The sequence below is a fragment of the Clarias gariepinus genome, chromosome 26, assembly GCF_024256425.1.
Source record: "Clarias gariepinus isolate MV-2021 ecotype Netherlands chromosome 26, CGAR_prim_01v2, whole genome shotgun sequence".
Classification (NCBI taxonomy): domain Eukaryota; kingdom Metazoa; phylum Chordata; class Actinopteri; order Siluriformes; family Clariidae; genus Clarias; species Clarias gariepinus.
Genome location: NC_071125.1, coordinates 21,996,624 through 22,017,385, shown reverse-complemented (window position 1 = coordinate 22,017,385; position 20,762 = coordinate 21,996,624). Strand labels below are relative to the sequence as shown.

General features: G+C 36.4%; 1 protein-coding gene across 1 annotated transcript; it reads left to right on the top strand.

Moving 5' to 3' along the window:
- The first annotated feature begins 1,019 nt into the window (after positions 1-1,019).
- flt3 (fms related receptor tyrosine kinase 3) lies at positions 1,020-18,978 on the top strand. The gene is made up of 24 exons (XM_053488372.1): positions 1,020-1,143; positions 1,361-1,467; positions 1,914-2,053; positions 2,777-2,895; positions 3,734-3,860; positions 4,262-4,401; positions 4,512-4,639; positions 4,866-5,004; positions 5,827-6,004; positions 6,299-6,396; positions 7,568-7,673; positions 7,785-7,975; positions 8,055-8,146; positions 8,266-8,398; positions 10,843-10,947; positions 11,958-12,068; positions 12,167-12,323; positions 12,485-12,579; positions 13,626-13,735; positions 15,183-15,305; positions 17,125-17,236; positions 17,864-17,963; positions 18,426-18,531; positions 18,629-18,978. The coding sequence occupies exons 1-24, from the start codon at positions 1,113-1,115 to the stop codon at positions 18,806-18,808; spliced, it is 2,928 nt and encodes a 975-aa protein (XP_053344347.1). The 5' UTR covers positions 1,020-1,112; the 3' UTR covers positions 18,809-18,978.
- The last annotated feature ends 1,784 nt before the right edge of the window (positions 18,979-20,762 follow it).

Here is a 20,762-nt window from a genome sequence, read left to right as displayed (position 1 = left end):
ATCATGGGGCTCCACTCCTGGGTCTGTCATGAACTTGTTTTGATGCAAGTCTGCTGATGACACTTTGAGACACACCAAGTTCACGAGCAACATCTGACTGCCTGCTACCGACCCGAAGGCGCGCCATGGCCAGGTGGCATTGCTCTTCCGTTAAGTGTTTAGGGCTGCGGTCAAGGGTATCCTGGGAATTTTAGGCATAGATTCCAGTCCATCACATACACACACACACACACAAACACACAGAGGCACATACATATATATTTTGACAATCCTTCACATCCAGGGGGACACAACCAACCTGGCATGTTCTATGAAGGTAAGAGGAAACTGGAGAACCCAGATGAAGCCCATGCAGACACTGTTAAGCAAACAGAGCCAAAAAAAAGGGTTTAATACACTTTACCACATCTGTTTTGGTGTCTATGCCCCATCAATGTTGTGGTTCTACTGGCACAATGTCAAAGTCATCCCTGTAAAAATGAGGATTTCTAAAAACTTCCTATAACTCCTTTTAGATATCCATTATGAATTAAGATGGAGTAAAACATTTGGCATAAATAATAGGTAAAAAAAAAAAAATTAGGGGAGTAAGATAAAATATTTTAAACTGACATAAAGTGAGTAATAATAATCTGATATTCAAGACATACAATCCAAACTGGCAAATGTAGAGAAAAGCATATAAAGCATGAATTAAAAGCAAAGATTTGTTATGAAAAATGGTTATGAATGATTCAAGGAAACCAGAGAGACGAAGAGAGAAAGACAGACAAGGACAAAAAGGAGATTGAGACTGAGGGAGTGAGAAGAAGGTGTTAAAGAGGGACAAAAACAGTCAAAAAGAGGCAAAACGAGTGTCTGTGTGTGTGTGTGTGTGAGAGAGAGAGAGAGGGGGGGGGAGTGAGAGAGGAGGCGACTGATGACTGAATTAGAGAGAGAGAGAGAGAGAGTCGTAAAGAATGAGAAAAAGAAAGTGAGAGAGATAGTGAGTAAGAGAAAGAGCCTGTCATGTTAAACGTCATATTTCACTGAAGGACTTTGGGTGTCCCTGTTCTCGACAGCCTCACTTGTGGTTGAGTTGCTGCCTGTTAACACTGTTATGCGCTCAAACAATGCAGTTTAGACAAGATACACTTTTGAGGGGTAAGCAACCTAAAAATAAAACTTTTTTTCTAAGCATAATTACGAGGCTTTAATCTGTGATACATTTAATCTTCATGATGTTTAATGATCATTTTTCTGCTTTTTAATAGTGTTCATAATAGAAATGATATAGGATTATTGAATACTTATTAAAGAATATTAATTATTGCATACTTAACTGTTTTTTATGAGATCTTAAACTTTTGTTTTATTATAGTGTTTCTTCTACTGGTGTTCAGTTCCCTTGCATGCAGTGACACTCTGCATCAGATAGACGTGCGAGATGGAGATGTACAACGGCTGCCTTGTGTCTTAGAGAAATCAGTAAAACGTTTCCCTTGTCATATTTATGGATATAATTATATTATACATTCTTTAGCATTTGAGATAACTTATGTTAAATTAAAGTAGACATCTGGAAATTTGTAGTTATAGTTAAGTGCAATAAAGCAAACAACCTGAGGGATAAAACCAAGACAAAACAGAGAAGAAGCAGTAATTGTGAACTAAAGGTGGAAAGTTAGCCCTATTTTGAAAGATCATGTTTTACAAATTTTGTAAATGAGAGTATTTGTGTGTTAAGAATAAAAGCAGAACTGACATTTATCCGTGAATGCAGAAGTGTGGAACTTACCACAGCTGTCTTAAAATTACATTACCTTCTTCAGTTCTCCATGGCATTTATAGACAAAATTGAATGTTAGATTATTCTGAACTTAAATCCTATTGTACGCATGTATTTAGATTGCACGTTTACTCTCTCATTGCAGACCTTGAAATGTCACATGTCTGAAGCAAATATCGAAAGTTCTCAGAAGACTCAGCTGGAGGTCGTACCTGGACAGATGGTTGAAGTTCACCTGAGATCAAACAGTTCAAAAGATTCCATGCAATGTTTCTGGGAACACAGGTGTGTGCAAGAAGGATTGGCCTAATAAAAAAAATCTAATTCATTTCTGGAATTTACACCGTAGTTTTTTCGAGAGGTGTTTAAGTCAAACCGGGACTTTTAAAAACTCCTTTTATCTCTGAATATGACCCCCTGCTACACTAATGCACTTATCCCAGCGTATTACTAGAGCTTGGACACCATCAAGGTTAAAAGAAATTCTCAGTATGTCGGAATTATGATTGGACTGCCTGCTTCATGTCTGAAACGCTGGCCTCCCAGGAACTCCTTTAATGGCCCGAACGTTTGGAAATGTCCTGGAGTGCACTAGGTCAGGACTGTACGGGAGATGTGGCAATAACCCCCAGCCGAGATCCTGTAACAAGCACCGACAGATGCATCAGTTATCTGTTAATTTTCAAGGATCCTGTGTTCCTCTCGCTGAATGTTCACAAGAACGACTGCAGCAGGCTCCGAGCCACCTCGGCTGGATCTTCATTCACAGGCGTACGGCCTTCTTTGAAATGTGTGCACTATTCAGATGTTTTACTGCAGCCAAGTGTCTCATCAACGTACCGTGCTTGAAGTCTTCTATAACTGCCAATCGGTTTTTACAAGAAAGCTCATCACAAGGCCTGGTTTGACTTGAACACCCCTTGTCTTCTTCGTCTTTGTATTGTTGTCATCTTTTATACATCATTTTTCATGACTGTCGTGGCGTCCTCTATTATGTCCTGTCCACAGAGAGACATCCAATTTGTTCTTGTTCAAGTTTTTTGAAAAAGGCATGGATGACATATACACTGTGGTATGTGGTAACAGAAAATCTGTCAACGTCTCAGTCCACATTCATTCAACGGAAAGTAAGTCAAGTGATTCTATTCATTATTACACTTTAAAAAGTGATGGTGGTTTTATGTAACTTTTACCTATTAATATATTACTCATTATCCTGCAATAGATTAAGTTAAATGTACATATTTCTATTTATGGAATTTACTGTTATTCAGACATTATTTACCTGTGCACTTCTTATTCAATTTTGCCCTTAATTTAAATACATTTAATTATTAAATTCTGTTTTAGTCCTATAATATAGTCTATGCATAGATGTTTTAATATGATGTGCAAATCTTCTAAGGGCATCAAAACTGTAGCAGGAACATGCAATAAACAAACAAACAAATAAATAAATACATGACATTTTTCATTTGTAATGACAGAAAATCAGTGTACAGTGCAAATAGAAATATATAATAAATAAACACATAATAAATGTTAAACTAATGAAGGGAAACATTTTTAGGAATGAATTACACAGAGAAACTAAATTATCTGATCATTTTTTAATATGATAAAAGTAAAGGTTTTTAAATATCCAGCAATTAGTACACAAACAAGAAGCAAATATCCACTTTTAATTTAATCATTTGTTTTTAATGTAATAATTTGTAATATTTCTTAATAATTTCAACTATATAATTGCAAAATAATCAAGTATTTTTATCTGTAATATAAAGTTTTACTGTAAAGTGTTGCATTCTTTGTTGACACATAAAAACGCCTACATGATAAAAATAAGGGCTCTTAAATTTTTGTACACATGCAGCATTTTAGCAATGCCTGGCCGAGAGGAGAAAAAACATCCACTCTTCACTCACCACATTTACAACATATGAGTTTTGTTTTGTGATTTTTTAGCCAGACCATCAGTGCCAGAGCTCACCACCGTCCGTGGCAAAAAATATGAAAGTGCACGTTTTCGATGTGTTTCCGAGGGAAATCCCAAACCAACAATCACGTGGTATGAAAATGAAAAACATCGCAGGTAGGTTTAAAGCCTAATCTTAACATTTACAGAGCGATCCACTGACAGCTTTGAAATGTCTTCCTCTTTCATTAAAAGTCACCTTCGACATAAGGGATGTAAAAATGTTAGAAAAAACTAATTCTAAAATACAATTTAGTGAGCAAAAAAATATTATCAACCATAATATTAATATTATATCATGTATCAGTTTCCTTACATTTCAAAGCAATGACACTGAAGACTCCTTACATAGACACACACGTCACAATTATATTAATTCTAAAAAGAAATCTCTTACTCCGAAAGCATAACAGATTGTAAACACACACACACAATAAACTTATATACATTATAATGTGCTCTTCATGTAAACATTTACAAGTTATACTGTGTCATGTTATTTCTGTTGCATGTTAAAGCCAAGGTCGAATGGAGATAAGTAGGACGGAGAAAGGAGTGGCCGAGAGCAAAATGAGCAGTTTGGAATATTCTAGATCAAATATAAAGTGCTGTGCCAAAAACTCACACGGAGAGGAATGCTCCTATATCTATCACTACGGTAAGATCATGATTTGGTGAAAGATATTTATTAGTGCTGGAAACTTTGCCATTGATTTAAACTATTGTAATAAAGCAATCAGAATACAAGTTTCTTTTCCTATGTTTTAGACCTTGACACAGGCAGGGAGGAAAGTGAGGCTTCTGAGATTTGGCTGCGTCGTGGTCAGTCGCTCTCGCTCCGATGTAAGGTCACGGGCAAACCTGCCATGCCGTGGTACTTCAACAATGACACAAAGGTACTGAGGACACTGGGCAATGTGCTTATAGAAGATGTGTTTAGCTAGAGCCTCGCATACGTATTCACCCCGATTGAACTTAGGAAATTTCCCTTTCCAGAGTGTAACATTACAAAATGTTTAGTAATGTAATGAGTCAAGTATCCATGTACGCTAGCTGCTTTAGGGTTTTTATGTATCTGATTCTGTTGTTTCTGTTTTTTTGGTTTTTTTTGGCATGACACAGCTCACAGGACTATCTGAACAGAGTTATGAAAAACAATTGGAGTATTATTCCATTGCCTCAGTTAGCCAAAACAATAGCGGAGAGTATCACTGCAACAGCAGTCACGGGCAAAGAAAAGCAGTAAAGGTTCACGTCTTTGGTAAGACATTTTTTTTTTCATGAAATAAATAATAATAAAAAAAACCTAAGAGAAGACTTTCTTGTGATGAAACAATACCAAACTATTTAAACGTCATTAGGGCCATCAATGCCATATTGTCTAAACATGCTCAAAAAGTCATGAAAATTGGCAATATAATTTTCATGAAAATTATATTCATGTAATTTCATGTAATTTGCTGCCATTAGGACGCCTGAGTGTCCGGGCCGCAGGTGTGGCACACATGGGACCCTCACAGAACATTTAGCTGCATAGCTCATACACATTTGCGCGTATGCACACGGAACCCAGTTCTCATGTGGATTTCATTGAGCTGATCATTGCATATCACAGGTTCTACTCAACAGGAAGTCAGTTTTTTTGGGTCGTTTGCTAAACACACACATTGGATTTTGATATACTCCTCCCAGGGGATTTATACGATCGCCAACGAACCCGGCCGATGTGACTTCAATACACTGAGGCTGAAAAATTATGGAGGGATTTTTGATATCGCTAATGGGTCAGCCGTGACGATGCCTTAAAGCATTAAAAAGTGGTTAATAACTTTCTGTTTGACATTATATTAAGTGACATCACATTGACTGAGGTCATATTTAATGGGTCCGCTCAATGTTGCGTGCAACTATATCGTTAAATGTAATCCCTTTTCAGTCCTCATGTTGTCCGAAGAGTGTACAAGCTTTTGTACTTGACTCGTTATTGTTGATCTGCAGTGAGATTAAATGTGTTTTGAGTTGTTGGTTTAAAAAAAAAATTCTAAACATTGATTTATTGGATGCTCATTTTTTTTCTTCTTAGAAAATGACTTTCTAAAGAAACTAAATCTGAGCAAACACATCACAATCCAGAACAAAGACAGGAAGGGTTTCTGCTTCCGTGCTGAGGTTCCGTCTCACCTAAAAGCAAAGTGTCAGTGGGTTATGCCAAATGGCTCCATAGTGCCATGCGAGGAAACTCAGCACCTCTCCGCTGTAAGGTATGCCATAAATGCGGCCCTTTAAAGGTCCCATACTTCTTTAACAAGTTAACACAGGGCTCAGAGCTCAGAGCTCCCCTGACGTGTGTTAATGCTTGTGCTGAAATACCCCTCAGATAATGTACAGTATATAACACTCTCTGTTTCACTCCTCCTCCAAACACATGCACACAGGAGACCTATTTAAATCTCTGACAATAAGAAAAAAAGTGAATTTTGCATATTAGGTTAATGTTAATGTAGGTGTGTTTAATGTGGTGTTTATCATAACACAGTTCTCTACTTTTTGTGTAGCACTTTTACATTATGTGACCCAGAACCAGGCCAATATCAGATCCTACTGAGGAGTGGCAGAGAGTTCACTACTGGAAATATGTCTCTTTGTGTGACAGGTGAGTCCTTTATAGTGTTTAAGCAGAAGGATTGAAAAGTATCAGTTCAGCGATATATTACTTCTTAGGATTTTTTAATTTTAACATTTTTGAGCAGAAGAGTTTACAGACTAAATCATACACAAAATACAAAATTTTTACAAATGAAACCGATGTCCTCATTAGAATCAATTAGTTTAATTCGTGGAACAAATTTGTGGCAGGACTTTTATTTTCGGAAGCCCGGATGGCCTGCTCTGCACAAAAATGCCTAAAACTAGGAAGTTTTTAAGTAAATTACAAACTTGTGGGGCAAATATTTGTACATGATCTTCAGGAAGTGATCAAGCAGACATGGACTGAGTAAATGACACCAGATTGCTGCAGACATCTTTCTGACTCTGTGCCCAGCCGGATCCAGCAGGGTTTTGAAGAATAAAGAACTTTAAAATAAATACTGATTTACAGCTTTTTTTATTTTCTTTATTATGTTTATGATTGTAGAACAGTGCAGATGTGCATTCTGTCTCAAATTACTGTACAACCTTTATTCTAATCTGTCTGCCTTTGCTTTGGCAGTGATGTGATTTATAACATTTATGTCAATAAAGCACAGATGATTTTAACTAAATTGAACTGAATTGAATTGAATTTTAAAACACTTCATGTAGGAAACTAATTAACAACTGAGATGAGTGACAAAGCAGAAATTATGTTCAAAAGCATATCACAAAGTGGATTATTCCTCTCATACCACAGCAGTTTTTAAACGTAATTAAATTTATTCCAGAGCAGCACACTGCACTACATATCCATATTTAAATGTGTGTTTTAATCTTTCTGTAGTAAAATGTCACTTATGGTGTAGCTCATAACAAAAAGCAAATTCACAAACACAAACTTCTAAAGTTACAGCTTTAATTCCAGCGATTAAAAAGCCCTGACACTGGAGACTCATTTTTTTTTTCATAAATGCTTAATAAACATCTTCTAACAAAAACTTTATTATATCAATGATTAGATCTTAAGAGTTAAATTAAGTTCCCCAAATCACCAAACTTTTATGCATGAAAGAGTTAAAAGTATTTAATTTTATTATACAATATGGCATTATAATAATTAATATATTTATTTTACAAAAGTTTAAAGTGACATTAATACGTATTGACAGAAGAATTATTTTCTTTTACAGATTTACCCAAATTTCAGATCCTCCATGACCTGACCCATGTCACCTGTATGACCAAAAGTAATCTTCCTGTACACATTTCCTGGATGACCTGTCCATCAAACGCTAAGTAAGTCCCATGTGTTTTACAGGAAACCCAGTCGGCTTCCTTTTACGCTGCAAACTCCAGTATTACTGTTTACTAAATACTTTATCACTCTCTTCATTTTTGTCCTTTAAGCTATAATGATACTTCAGCATGGAAGGAGACATACACTGACTCTCCAAAGGGCACAGACTCAGGGCAGTTCTGCCAGAAGACCATCGTTGTCTCTCGGCCTCTCAGCGATGTGAATGATCACTTTGTGAAATGCTGCTGGAGGAATAATAATACGGATTCACACTGCAGTGAGCAAATCCTCGTGAAAATATGTAAGATTCTTTGCTGCACATCCAAACTCATTTTACTGTCTGTTGGCAAATTCATTATTTAGTTTATTCTGTGTTTCAGCTTCAGTAAACTATTTTTTCCTGGTTGGGGCGTGCATCCTGGCGTGGATCCTCACCAGCGTGCTGGTCCTGTTTCTCTTCATCCGCAAAAAAGTAAAGCTCTCTCTAGCTCACTCTTGCGTAAATAAAGAACACTTATAATTCCCTTCTATATACTGTGTACTGTAAACATCACCCTTTATGCCGCTCTCCTGACTTTATCGTCCCAACAGAAGCCTGGTTATGAGACACAAATCCAGATGATTCAGATGGTAGGACCCTTGGACAATGATTACATCTACATTGACTTCAAGGATTTTAAATATAACCAGAAATTAGAGTTCCCTCGCGAGAATCTGGAACTGGGTACGAGATTTTTTAACAAAACTTTTAACCTATTTTCTACTAAATCGTAATTGTTTGGGACAAAATGAAGAGAAAACATTTACTCCAAGTCGTTAACCTTGATCTGTAAAAAAATAAGTAAGAAATAAAATACCTTCGGGACGTGCTGTTATAGGAAAATAATCAATAACTTTTTGCAGAGTTAGTCATACCACTCTGAAGCTCATTATTTTCCTACAACAGCAAAGCCTCATGTGTTTTGTCCCTTTTATAGCGCTCTAGCGTGTGGTGAGAAACCAAACCAGCCATTTTGCCTGGCAGATCTTGCAGATTTCAAAGCTGGCCAGGGATTGTGTATGGGGAATTCCACAACATAGGAGGTCAGAATCCTGGAAGACAGTTCCATTAGTTTCATTAGTTAGTCAAAGATGAGGTCCTGTTGGTGATCAGCGGTGCTTGTGTCGTGGTTATTAATCTTAAGGAGCATCACCACAAAATAAGTGTTTAGTAAATCTGACATAATAAATATCCAATATATGTGATGAACTTGTGTTACGTTCGCTAATTTATAGTAGACACGTTATGGTATACTACACACTATATGGACAAAAGCCAGTATTAATTCAGGTGTTTAAATCAGACCCCTTAGTATACCAAGACATCCTGGAACAGTTTGTGGAAGGCCCTTTTCTATTCCAACATGAGCCCCAGTGCACAAACCTAGGACTATAAGGACATGGTTTGATGGGTTCGGTGTGGAAGAACTTGACTGGCCCGCACAGAGAGCCCTGTGACCTCAACCTCACTGAGCACCTTTGGGATGAACTGGAATGGAGATTGAGAGCGAGGCCTTCTTGTCCAACATCAGTGCCTGACCTCAAAAATGTTTTGGATTTGGATACAATATCATTGCAGGTTTAGCCAAATACTTTTGTCCATATAGTGTTGTATTTCTTTAATGGTATTAGGTTCCCAGCATTTACTGTATTTTTAATGTTAAACTAAAAAAAGGAAAAATTTAGGTCACTTTTAACCTCACCGGTTTTTAACTTGCACGCTAAACAGCTATATATGCCAATGTAAGTGCTTGTGTAGCAACCTCAATCACCCCTCACCCAGTACAGATAGCAGAGAGACAGGTGGATCCTGAGGCAGGGAGACAAATAGGTCAGAATCTGACGTATTTGAGTTAATAATAGAACGTAAACCACACTGATATTTTACCTACGGTTAGATTTAATTATATGATAGTTTAACATTAAATCTTATCTGATGAGGGAGCAGTAAATATCGCTGCATCATAAATCTGCCAGTCCACTGTGCTCGACTGTGTTGTAAAGAACATCTGGAACCTAATAAACGTGAGTAGTATTTAACGACTGAAATTCCTCGACATACAACGTTATCTAAACTCTCGTCATGTGGTCAGTAAAATCCGTAATTATGTATAATATATAGCAAGAGCTTCATCATTATTCGGCTCGTTGATGAGATTGTGGATCATGTACACTACCGTTCAAAAGTTTGGGGTCACTTGCAAATTTCTTTGTTTTTGTTTAGTGATTTATTTTCTACATTCTACAGCAATACTGGGGATTTCAAAACTATAAAATAACACATATGGAATGAGGTAATTACGTAACAACAAGAAAAACAACAGTTAGTTGTTATTTTAAGACACAGAGGTCGGCCTTTCTGTAATAGTTCTTGCAAGAACAGTATTGTCAAGTGCATTTGCAAAATCCGTCAAGCACCATAATGAAACTGTCTCTCATAAAGGCCGTCCCAGGAGAGTGAGACCAAAACCTACCGATGCAGCAGACGAAAAGTTCATTTAGAATTATCAGTCTGAAAAATGACCAATTAACAGCACCTCAGATTAGAGGCGTTATGAAGTCTTTACAGAACAGAAGTAGCAGAAACATCTTAATATCAACTGTTCGAAGGAGATTAATGCATTTTTTGGACGCCTTCAGCATTCCTTTACAATGTAGCAAGAAATAAAAATCAGGAACCATCATGGAGTTAGAAAGTATTCCAAAACTTTTGAACGCAAGAGCTCTACCTCTCTGAGACACCCTCTGTTTATAGAAAGCCTAATTACCATAATAAACATTACATACAATATCAGTGTACACAAGTAATTCTGGTATAACCATAATCCCCCCCCCCCTTTTTTTTAAAATATGAATTCTACAGATTTAAAGATTTATGACTGGTGTTGATGAATTGATTCATGAAATTCACCATTTTTACAGGTTATGAATTAAATTCTGCAACTTTACAAAAAAAAAAAAGGTTTCTGTTTATTTCTCAGTGCATCGATGTTTTTGTCTAGAGTCGTCTCACTTACACCAAAAGATTAAGTTGTATAATGTAGAAGTATTCCTTGAAGAATGATACAATATGGTTTTGTGCTAATAAAGTAACTGTGAAGTAAGGCCAAATGATTTGCTTTACTTCAGGGAAAGAGCTGGGCTCTGGAGCTTTTGGCATGGTGGTGCAGGCTACAGCATATGGCATCAGCAAGCCTGGAGTGTCCATGCAAGTTGCAGTGAAAATGCTAAAAGGTAGGTCTGTGGGTATGTGACTCTGCTCATTTTATCAGGCTTGCATTGCTCTGATGCTCCAAGTTTATTTGCTGTAGAAATGTATTTCCCCATAATAAAATCCAATCTAGGATTTCAATAGAAAATATGTAACATTAGTAAGAAAGACATGCAAACGTGAGGAGGCGTTTAGGGGCATCAGGTCAAATTAGGACTATTGTTATTACAGAACAACAGGAAAGAGTTATAAGAGTTAAATTTCCCTTATTTCTCTATATACACTAATGCACTAATCCCAGCGTTTCACTAGTGCTTGGACACCATCAAGGTAGAAAGTTTTCTCAGTACTCCAGAGCCATGATCAGATTTTTCGCTTTACTTCTGAAACACTGGCCTCCCAGGAGCTCCTTTAGTGGCCCCAACGTTTGGAAATGGCTTATAACGAGGTCAGGTCTGTACAGGGAATGTGGCAATAACTCCTGTAATGTGCAAGTGGTGTTGGTGAACGATTGTGTGTACAGTTCCCACAGATAGATGCATCTCTTCTGCAAGTAGGTAACAAGTTATTTATTGATTTAGGAAGGATCAGGCAGGATTTAAATGCTTTGCTGTGGCTAGGAGGTTAGTGTACTTGAGGTCTTTTATAAATGTCAATCAGTTTACGCCTTAATTCACCAGAAATTTCACCACAAATCCTGGTTTGATTTGAACACCCCTTGATATACATGATATAATAATGATGACAAACCTAGTACATATTTAGAGAGCTAGATAAGGTCTAGAAGAGTCCCACAAAAAGGTCACTTGAGAAGGTCTTTAAGAGTTCTCTGAATAGTTACTTATCAGATCAGAGAAATATCTAGGAAGAATAAGAATAAGGTTTTATTTGCCATATTATCAAAGCAATATTACACTCGAATGTGTTAAACCCTTTAAAAATTCCATTTGTCTGAATAAATAAAGAAAATGGATGACCTCGTTCTTTACTTTTAAATTCAAAAAGTTACATAAAGATGGTGTGTTTTGTGTAGAGAAGCACCAAGCGGTGGAGAAAGAAGCCTTGATGTCTGAACTGAAGATGTTAATGTATATTGGAAATCACACCAACATTGTGAACCTGCTGGGAGCCTGCACTGGAACAGGTACTGTATGTGAAGCCATGCAATAAATAAGTTCCCATCATCGTATAAATGCTGTATAACCTAATAGCCGTTACATCAATACGTCGTTTGATTGACAGGTCCCATTTACCTGATCTTTCAATACTGCCATTATGGAGACCTGCTGAATTACCTGAAGAACAACAGAGAGCACTTTTACAAGTCCTTAACGGACGCTTTCAACAAGGACAGATTCAGAAGCCTGTACAACAACTACCAGAGGAAGAGAAACTCCAGGTTGAAAACCGAACAATTTCTGGTGACCTTTTGAATAAAGAAGTGTAGAAGACACAGAGACATGCTTGTCTGAGGAAATGTAACTGGATAGGGACAGATTTACTGTGCATGGTCAGTTCTTGTGGTGTAGAATGCGGTCTAATCTTTGCATGTGTTTGCAGTGACGTTGTTCAGTCTGGTGAGAACCCGTACATGCCCATGTCCCCGGTGAACAAGGAGCAGGAGTCGCTGCTCGGCTCTACAGATGTTAATGAAGGTGATGACGCTTACCCTCTTTATACAGTAATTCTGCAATCTTATCATTGGATCTGTAAATTAGAAATTCATAAACAAACTTTAGAATTATAACTGTGTCCGGTAAAAATCTCATACCATCCATTTTTTTGTGCATTTTAAATTTATTACATTTATTACATTGCAATAACTTATTATTTAAAAGAAAAACATGTGTGTAATGACCACAAATGAAAAGTTACAGTTTGTTTCCCTAAACTGAGAAAAGAACTGAAAAATCTGATTTCTCCAGTAGAGCGAACTCTATTCAAGCTTCATTTAAAATAACATGAATTTACAACTACAGCCATTGCACATGAGGACTCGTGTAATTTTAAAAACTCCGACCTTTTACCCCAGCGCTGATTCATTTTCATTTCTGATTTGTAACTCTTGATATAATCAAGTTCCAACGAGGAGATGTTAAATTAAAATTTTTAAGGAAGAAGTCTCCAGTGTCAGTATTTCGCTGGTGAGTTTATAGCTGATATTTTACAAACTCCTTGACATGAATTCTCTGGCAAATTGCTGCACTGTAAAGAAAAGAAAACAGTTATACAGGAAAATAATCAACAGTAATGCTACATCAAATATCACATTCTTCTGCCACTGATTATTTTCCCATAAGAGCACAACCCTTAGTGTATTACGTTATTACCTTTAACACTGGAAAAATAGCATAAAGAAAGTTTATAGGGAACCAAAAATGTGCTTTCTATAGCTGTTTATTCATGGAGTTAAACTACTGGTTTTAAAGTTTTTGAATTAATAAGCTTGGTTTGTGTGCAATGAGGTGTACTAGAATCTCCGTAATCTCACATATACTACAGATATGTTCTACTGTATATATACATAAAGGAAAAACTATTTCCCTTTAAAGCCTATAATCTTGAGTGTAAATCACAGTATTTGCATCAATTTTTTGGGGAAATTTAAGTCAAAGTTAGGGATTTTTTTATAAACTGTAGATATTATTTCCATATATATAATATTTTATAACCATATTATTTATGGTTATTTTATTTAAAGATTTTTTTGAAAGTGGAGATGAGGAAGACCACCAGACTCTCACCTACGAAGATCTCCTGAGCTTCTCCTACCAAGTGGCCAAGGGAATGGAGTTCCTTTCCGCTAAAAACGTAAGCTGCTGTCAAAATGATCAAGCTGAACAATAACAAGATCATTTGCTTTTATTTCTGCTTTGGGAACGATATAAAAGATCGAACTGAACTCTCAATACACTTTGCATTTGGTCGCATCATTAAGACAGATCTCGAACACATTGTTGCTGTATTCTGTATTTAATTTCAATCGCTTCCTCCATTTTGAGTTAAGCTTCTAAATCAACAGATTTTTTCTAGCTCAGCAGAACTCATCCGTAAGCCAGGATTTAAAAAACAAATTACTGGAACATAGGTTTTGTTCCTGTTTTCAGATCTCACACCAGCACCCATCACCCTTCACACAGTTAATATTAGCACGCAGGACCTAATCTGCATTTAGTTCCCTGAAATGCTAATAGTGACTTAGCATCATGCTTTACAGTAAATACTGAGCTGTGGCCTACAGACTCTACAAACTGGTCTACAGGTAAAGCTGATCACGTGTAAAATCTGATCATTTGATCAAAATTCAGTCAGTATTTATAATAGTAATAATAATAATATTAATAATAATAATCACTCATGTTGGAAAAAGCAGGTTTATACAGAACTGTACAAGAAAGTCTCTGTTTTAAAGGGATCAAAGGAACTTTAGTGATCTGGAAATGATGTAATGATTTTGTTTAATCAACATAAACCACCTGTTCAAATATTAGCCTCGTTACTTAAATGTGTACAACTGTTTATTTTTAGTTTAAAAAAAAAAAGTTTTTAAAGACATAGGTTTTTTTTTTTTTTTTTTTTTACTCCTAAACTTTACAAGGTCAAAAGTGACCGTACTTTTAAATATTTATTTTGTCCCAAGTTTTGATTTCACCCATACAATTAAACTAAAGCCTACAAGCCTATAAGGTCATAAATTTGTACACACCTGATCATGACACCCATATTTGCTTGTTGAACCCCCCCTCCAGATTGAATCCCTTTTTGCTGTTATAGAAGCTCCACTCATCTGACTAGAAGTTAAAGCATGGCTGTAGGGATTGGTGTTTATTCACCTACAAGAGCATTAATAAGCCCAGGCACTGATCTTGGGCTGTCGACGAGGCTTTAGTCCCAGTTCAACCCAAAGGTGTTCTGTGAGGTTGAGTTCAGTCAGTCGGCACTCTGTTAAGGACACTCAAGTTCTCCCAGTCCGACCTTTACACACCATGTCTTCATGAAGCTCTTGTCTGTGCACAGGGGTGTTATCATGCTGGAACTAGTTCACTAAAGCTACTGCACACAAAGACATTCTATAGAGCTGTGTGCCTCCACCTTTGTGGGAAATGTTGGTGGTTAGATCTCCACAATGCTATGGTTGCCTTGTGTATAAGAACGCCACAGTAAATATAACATCATTGTGGTTTGATAGTTATTGGTTGTGATTTTGAGTTCATGGTTATGTTTCTGAGCTGAGAATTTAACTGCTCGTCTTTCGCAGTGCATTCATCGAGACCTGGCAGCCAGAAATATCTTAGTGACCCGAAGCAGACTGGTGAAGATCGGTGACTTTGGTCTGGCACGAGATATTGAAAATGACTCTAACTATGTGGTGAGAGGAAATGTAAGTAGTTCCACAGGACAATGTGTTTTTGTTTTAGTATTTTAACATTTAGGTAAAATGAAATATATACAGTGGGGACGGAAAGTATTCAGACCCCCTTAAATTTTTCAGTCTTTGTTCTATTGCAGCCATTTTAGAAAATAATTTAAGTTAGTTTTTTTCCTCAATGATGTACACACAGCACCCCATATTGACAGAAAAACACTGAATTGTTGACATTTTTGCAGATTTATTAAAAAAGAAAAACTGAAATATCACATGGTACTCAGACCCTTTGCTGTGACACTCATATATTTAACTCAGGTGCTGTCCATTTCTTCTGATCATCCTTGAGATGGTTCTACACCTTCATTTAAATTCAGCTGTTTGATTATACTGATTGGCCTTGATTAGGAAAGCCACACACCTGTCTATATAAGACCTTACAGCTCACAATGCATGTCAGAGCAAATGAAAATCATGAGGTCAAAGGAACTGCCTGAAGAGCTCAGAGACAGGATTGTGGCAAGGCACAGATCTGGCCAAGGTTACAAAAAAAATCTGCTGCACTTAAGGTTCCTAAGAGCGAGTGGCCTCCATAATCCTTATGTGGAAGACATTTGGGACGACCAGAACCCTTCCTAGAGCTGGCCGTCCGGTTGGCTATCGGGGGAGAAGAGCCTTAGTGAGAGAGGTAAAGAAGAACCCAAAGATCACTGTGGCTGAGCTCCAGAGATGCAGTCGAGAGATGGGAGAAAGTTGTAGAAAGTCAACCATCACTGCAGCCCTCTACGGGGCTTTATGGGAGAGTGGCCCGACAGAAGCCTCTCCTCAGAGCAAGACACATGAAAAAACACCTGTAGGACTCCAAGATAGTGAGAAATAAGATTCTCTGGTCTGATGAGTCCAAGATAGAACTTTTTGGCCTTAATTCTAAATGGTATGTGTCATCACCTGTCCAATACAGTCCCAACAGTGAAGCATGGTGTTGGCAGCATCATGCTGTGGGGTGTTTTTCAGCTGCAGGGACAGGACGACTGGTTGCAATCAAGGGAAAGATAAAAGTACAGGGATATCCTGGATGAAAACCTTCTCCAGAGTGCTCAGAACCTCACACTTGGCCGAAGGTTTATCTTGCAACAAGACAATGACCCTAAGCACACAGCTAAAATAACAAAGAAGTGGCTTCACTACTGTACAACACTGTGACTGTTCTTGAATGGCCCAGCCAGAGCCCTGACTTAAATCCAATTGAGCATCTCTGGAGAGACCTAAAAATGGCTTTCCCCAACATTTACCATCCAACCTGGCAGAACTGGAGAGGATTTGCAAGGAGGAATGGTAGAGGATCCCCAAATCCAGGTGTGAAAAACTTGTTGTATCTTTCCCCAAAAGACTCATCGCCCCTGTATTAGATCAAAAGGCTGCTTCTACTAAAAACTGAGCAAAGGGTCTGAATACTTAGGCCCATGTGATATTTTAGTTATTCTTTTTTAATAAATCTTCAAAAATGTCAACAGTTCTGTGTTTTTCTCTCAATATGGAGTGCTGTGTGTACATTAATGAGGAAAAATAATTAACTTAAATGATTTTAGCAAATGGCTGCAATATAATAAAGAGTAAAAAATGAATGGGTGTCTGAATACTTTCCGTAGCCACTGTATATATATATATATATATATATATATATATATATATATATATATATATACCGTATATAGTAATCATAACAGTTGATTCTAAGTTTAATAACTTTTCACCATAACTTACAAAAATAACTTTGCAAACTTTAATTACTCTCTTTCTTGCATAATTCTTACTTGAACACTTTTCATTAAAGGCTCGTTTGCCGGTGAAGTGGATGGCCCCGGAGAGTATTTTTAAAGGGATGTACACCATGCAGAGTGATGTCTGGGCCTATGGGATCCTGCTCTGGGAGATCTTCTCTCTAGGTGTGCATAAACAATCTGTCACACATTCACAATGAATGCATGAAGCTAAAGCTAATAAACATAATCTACAGTACTGTGCAAAAGGCATAAATGCTGTAGAGCAAGGTTGCCTTACAAAAAACATTATAAAGCCCAGTAAACATTATTAATGTCATTAATGAGGCAATGTTGTTTTGGGTGTAATGAGGCTTCGAGGCCCTTCTAGTCTCAGGTTCAATTTGTGCTGTTTTATAAAAAAATTACCTACTACATTTTACTGAGCATCCTGCAGAACCACACACAGTTCTTCCGAGGACTTTTAGTGTTTACTGTCGCACCTGCTTTTTTTTCAAATGCAAACCCAGACAGCTTCCTTTTTTTTTTTTGGTCTAAAAAGTGCTCACATATATGCTGCTTTCTTTTCTGGCATGCAAATATTTTTCTGTACCTTTAAATTTTATGGTATTAAAATTTTATGGAATACTGATATTTAAAAATCTGAAAAACATAAGTAAAAAAAAAAATCTATAACAAAGTTATACGCAGGATGCCTAAGACTTTTGCACAGTACTGGATTTAAAGATTCATTTAATCCAAAGGATAACATGATGCTTTAATAAATGACATTTTATTGATGTTTGCGATTAGGTGTGACTCCGTATCCTGGTATAAAAGTAGATAACACCTTCTATGCCATGATCGAAAGAGGGTTTAAAATGGAGCGCCCGTATTACGCCTCTGAGTCTGTGTAAGTTTCTAAATACGTTCTTAAGTCACTGAGAATATTTAAAGTAGTTTGGTTGCAATGTGATGCATTTTGATGCAGTATGACATGATTCAGTTGCATGCTGCCCGGCTTTCCCATTAAAAATATCTTTTATTCCTGATTTTTTAAATGCAAAAAAAATGTATGGGCTTGCAAATGGCAGCTGGGTTATCTTCATATCTTCATATTGTTACACTACGGTACATAACAATACACTATACTGTACGCTGTAGTTTTGTAAATTGTTTCTATAGAGTTTTAATACAACTAATTAGTTTTTTCGTTGCTTAATTAAACTTAGTCAGATAATTATTAAATTTTTTATGATGTCATATCTAGCAGAAACATGATGTAGCAGTTTGCTAATTATATTAATCTCGTAATAATGCTCAGTGGGACTGACAGGCAAACAGGTCACGCCTCCTTTACATTTTCTTCTCTCAGGTATAAGGTGATGTGCCACTGTTGGGCTCTGGAACCCCAAAACCGACCATGTTTCTCCAAACTCGTGGCTTTCATGGAGTACCAGCTGAGTGAATTTGAGGAACAGGTATTTACAGTACATCTTTAATGAAGCCAAAGCTTACTTGCAATATAATATTTTTTTATCTCCTAACATCATGGATGGGTTTAATGTGTTTCCGCAGCTCTACTACAACGTCGAAGGGCAGAAAAAAGGCGACTCTGTGTACCAAAATACTCCAGTGATCCCAGAGTCACAAGAAATCGTAAAAGAAGATGAACATCAGTCGTCAGTCACAGATTCACCCTGCGGCACTGAAACAGCCGACTCAGAGAATAACATGGAAACAATTACTTACCTTTAAAAAGCGCTTAAGGCTACAATCTATACAGTTACTGTCAGGGTTGGGCAATAAATATCATACCATGATTCTAAAAGCATTTCTACAAAACACAGTATTTATCATGATACAATATATAGGATTGCTCAGGAACTACCAGCAATACAGAATGGTTTAAAAAAAAAAAAGTTTACTGATTTAGTGTTTATTTCAAATTCATGAAAACAAAAAAAATCACAAAAAATCTATAAATATGACAAAAAGGAAAGAAAACTTAATATATATATATATATATATATATATATATTTTTTTTTTTTTTTTTTTTTTTTTTAGAATTATAAAGGTACAAACTTTTGACAACAACTCAAACACTTCCAGTTAATTTATAAATTCTTACTTTTTCTTTTTATCCACAATGTCATAAAAATCAGTATTGTAACATAGTTTTCCATTAAGTTTTTTTTTTTTATCATTTTTATGATCATTATACTGCAAGTCATGTTTTGGGCCATCTGGTGTTTAGATTGTGGTTCAAAATCTGAACAACTTCAAGTGTTAGAAATATGGTAATTGTTAATGTTTTATATTTTTTATGCATGTACATATAGGGCAGTTGATGATATGTCATTGTTTTATTTCCTCATTTTAGCAGTTCTGGCAAGTTTATGGTACATATGTTTTATTCTGTAATCTTTGATTTCCTTTGTTTCCTTTCAATAAATCCAGATGGTTTTCCAGCTTTTGCACAGAAATCCTAAAATTCAGCTTGTTTTTTTTTTTATCTGATAAGAATCAAAAGTCAGGGGAAAACAGTAATTCTGTGTCTAAAATACCAAGAATACGTTTTAAATGTGTTTACTATATGGTGCATTATTTTTGGATATGTTTCAATAGCCAGTGTCTAAAAGCACAGAGAGTTCAGGAAATCCCACAATACATTGCAACAGCATAGACTGTAAAAGGATGCACCCTAGCAGGTATGAAATACCTCAAAATAATCTGCTTTGATGCCTATAGAGAATAGGAAGGGTGTTATCTCAGACACAAGGAGACTCTGGGACCGTGTGTTAATACCCATAATGCACTCCAAGAATATGATTGTAAGGTACAATGGCAACACACATCCCTGTTCTTCCCGTAATTAACAGTATGTTATTTTACATTTCCTGAATGACATCAGTCCATGGAGAGACGTGTCTTTGTCTGCGGCCAGGTCATTTTTAACAGATGAAACAATAAACAAAAGCATGCCTGTATTCAATGTCTGAAAGTGTGAGAGAGTTCTGGGGTCAGCCACAAAAAACAGGCACGAAAACCAAAACAGAAATCACATGCTTTCTCACTGCCTGAATGGAAAAATGGCAACACGCACAAAAAATTCTGAAATCTTATTTTATTCCTATAGTGGACGTTTTTGTTGTTGTTATTATTATTTAAGACTGGATAAGTTAATTTATAGATGCCTGGACTAGGTGTGTCTATTAATGAACACAAATAAAAATGACTTTTGTTAAAACTGAGTCTAAAAAAAACAAGCATTTAATTTTCAAAAAAGAAAATATTTAATTACCCATTTTTAGGCAACAATCGGGGAGCCATAGTGGGAGAAAAGAGGGATTGATTACCCCAGGGCCCAGTCGCAGGGCTGTCTTTCAAGCCTGGAATGAAAAGTCAGAGATATTGATTAAAAAATGAAAGGAAGCATTCTAATAGACTGTTTATGTATAAGGCCCAAAATTCTGAGACTGAATTACAAAAAAACTAGCATTTGTTCAAATGGCATAAGGATATTTTAATGACTTAAAATGTATGATATTAAATTAATATTTGCTTTCTGTCAATATTATTTGAGTAGAAAGGGTTATGCTTTTAAAGTGAACTCTTCAAAATAGCACTAATTCTGAAAAACCTTACTTCACGCCTTCCTGTGATCTTTCAAATAAAAATAAAAATGACGTAGCATCCTGTTTTGGAATA

Excerpts from the sequence above, each read along its gene's own strand:
- flt3 (XM_053488372.1), top strand. The coding sequence starts at position 1,113 with ATGCAGTTTAGACAAGATACACTTTTGAGGG. Across the intron at positions 7,976-8,054 it reads GCAAATCCTCGTGAAAATAT|CTTCAGTAAACTATTTTTTC; the intron begins GTAAGATTCTTT and ends TCTGTGTTTCAG. Across the intron at positions 13,736-15,182 it reads AGTTCCTTTCCGCTAAAAAC|TGCATTCATCGAGACCTGGC; the intron begins GTAAGCTGCTGT and ends CGTCTTTCGCAG.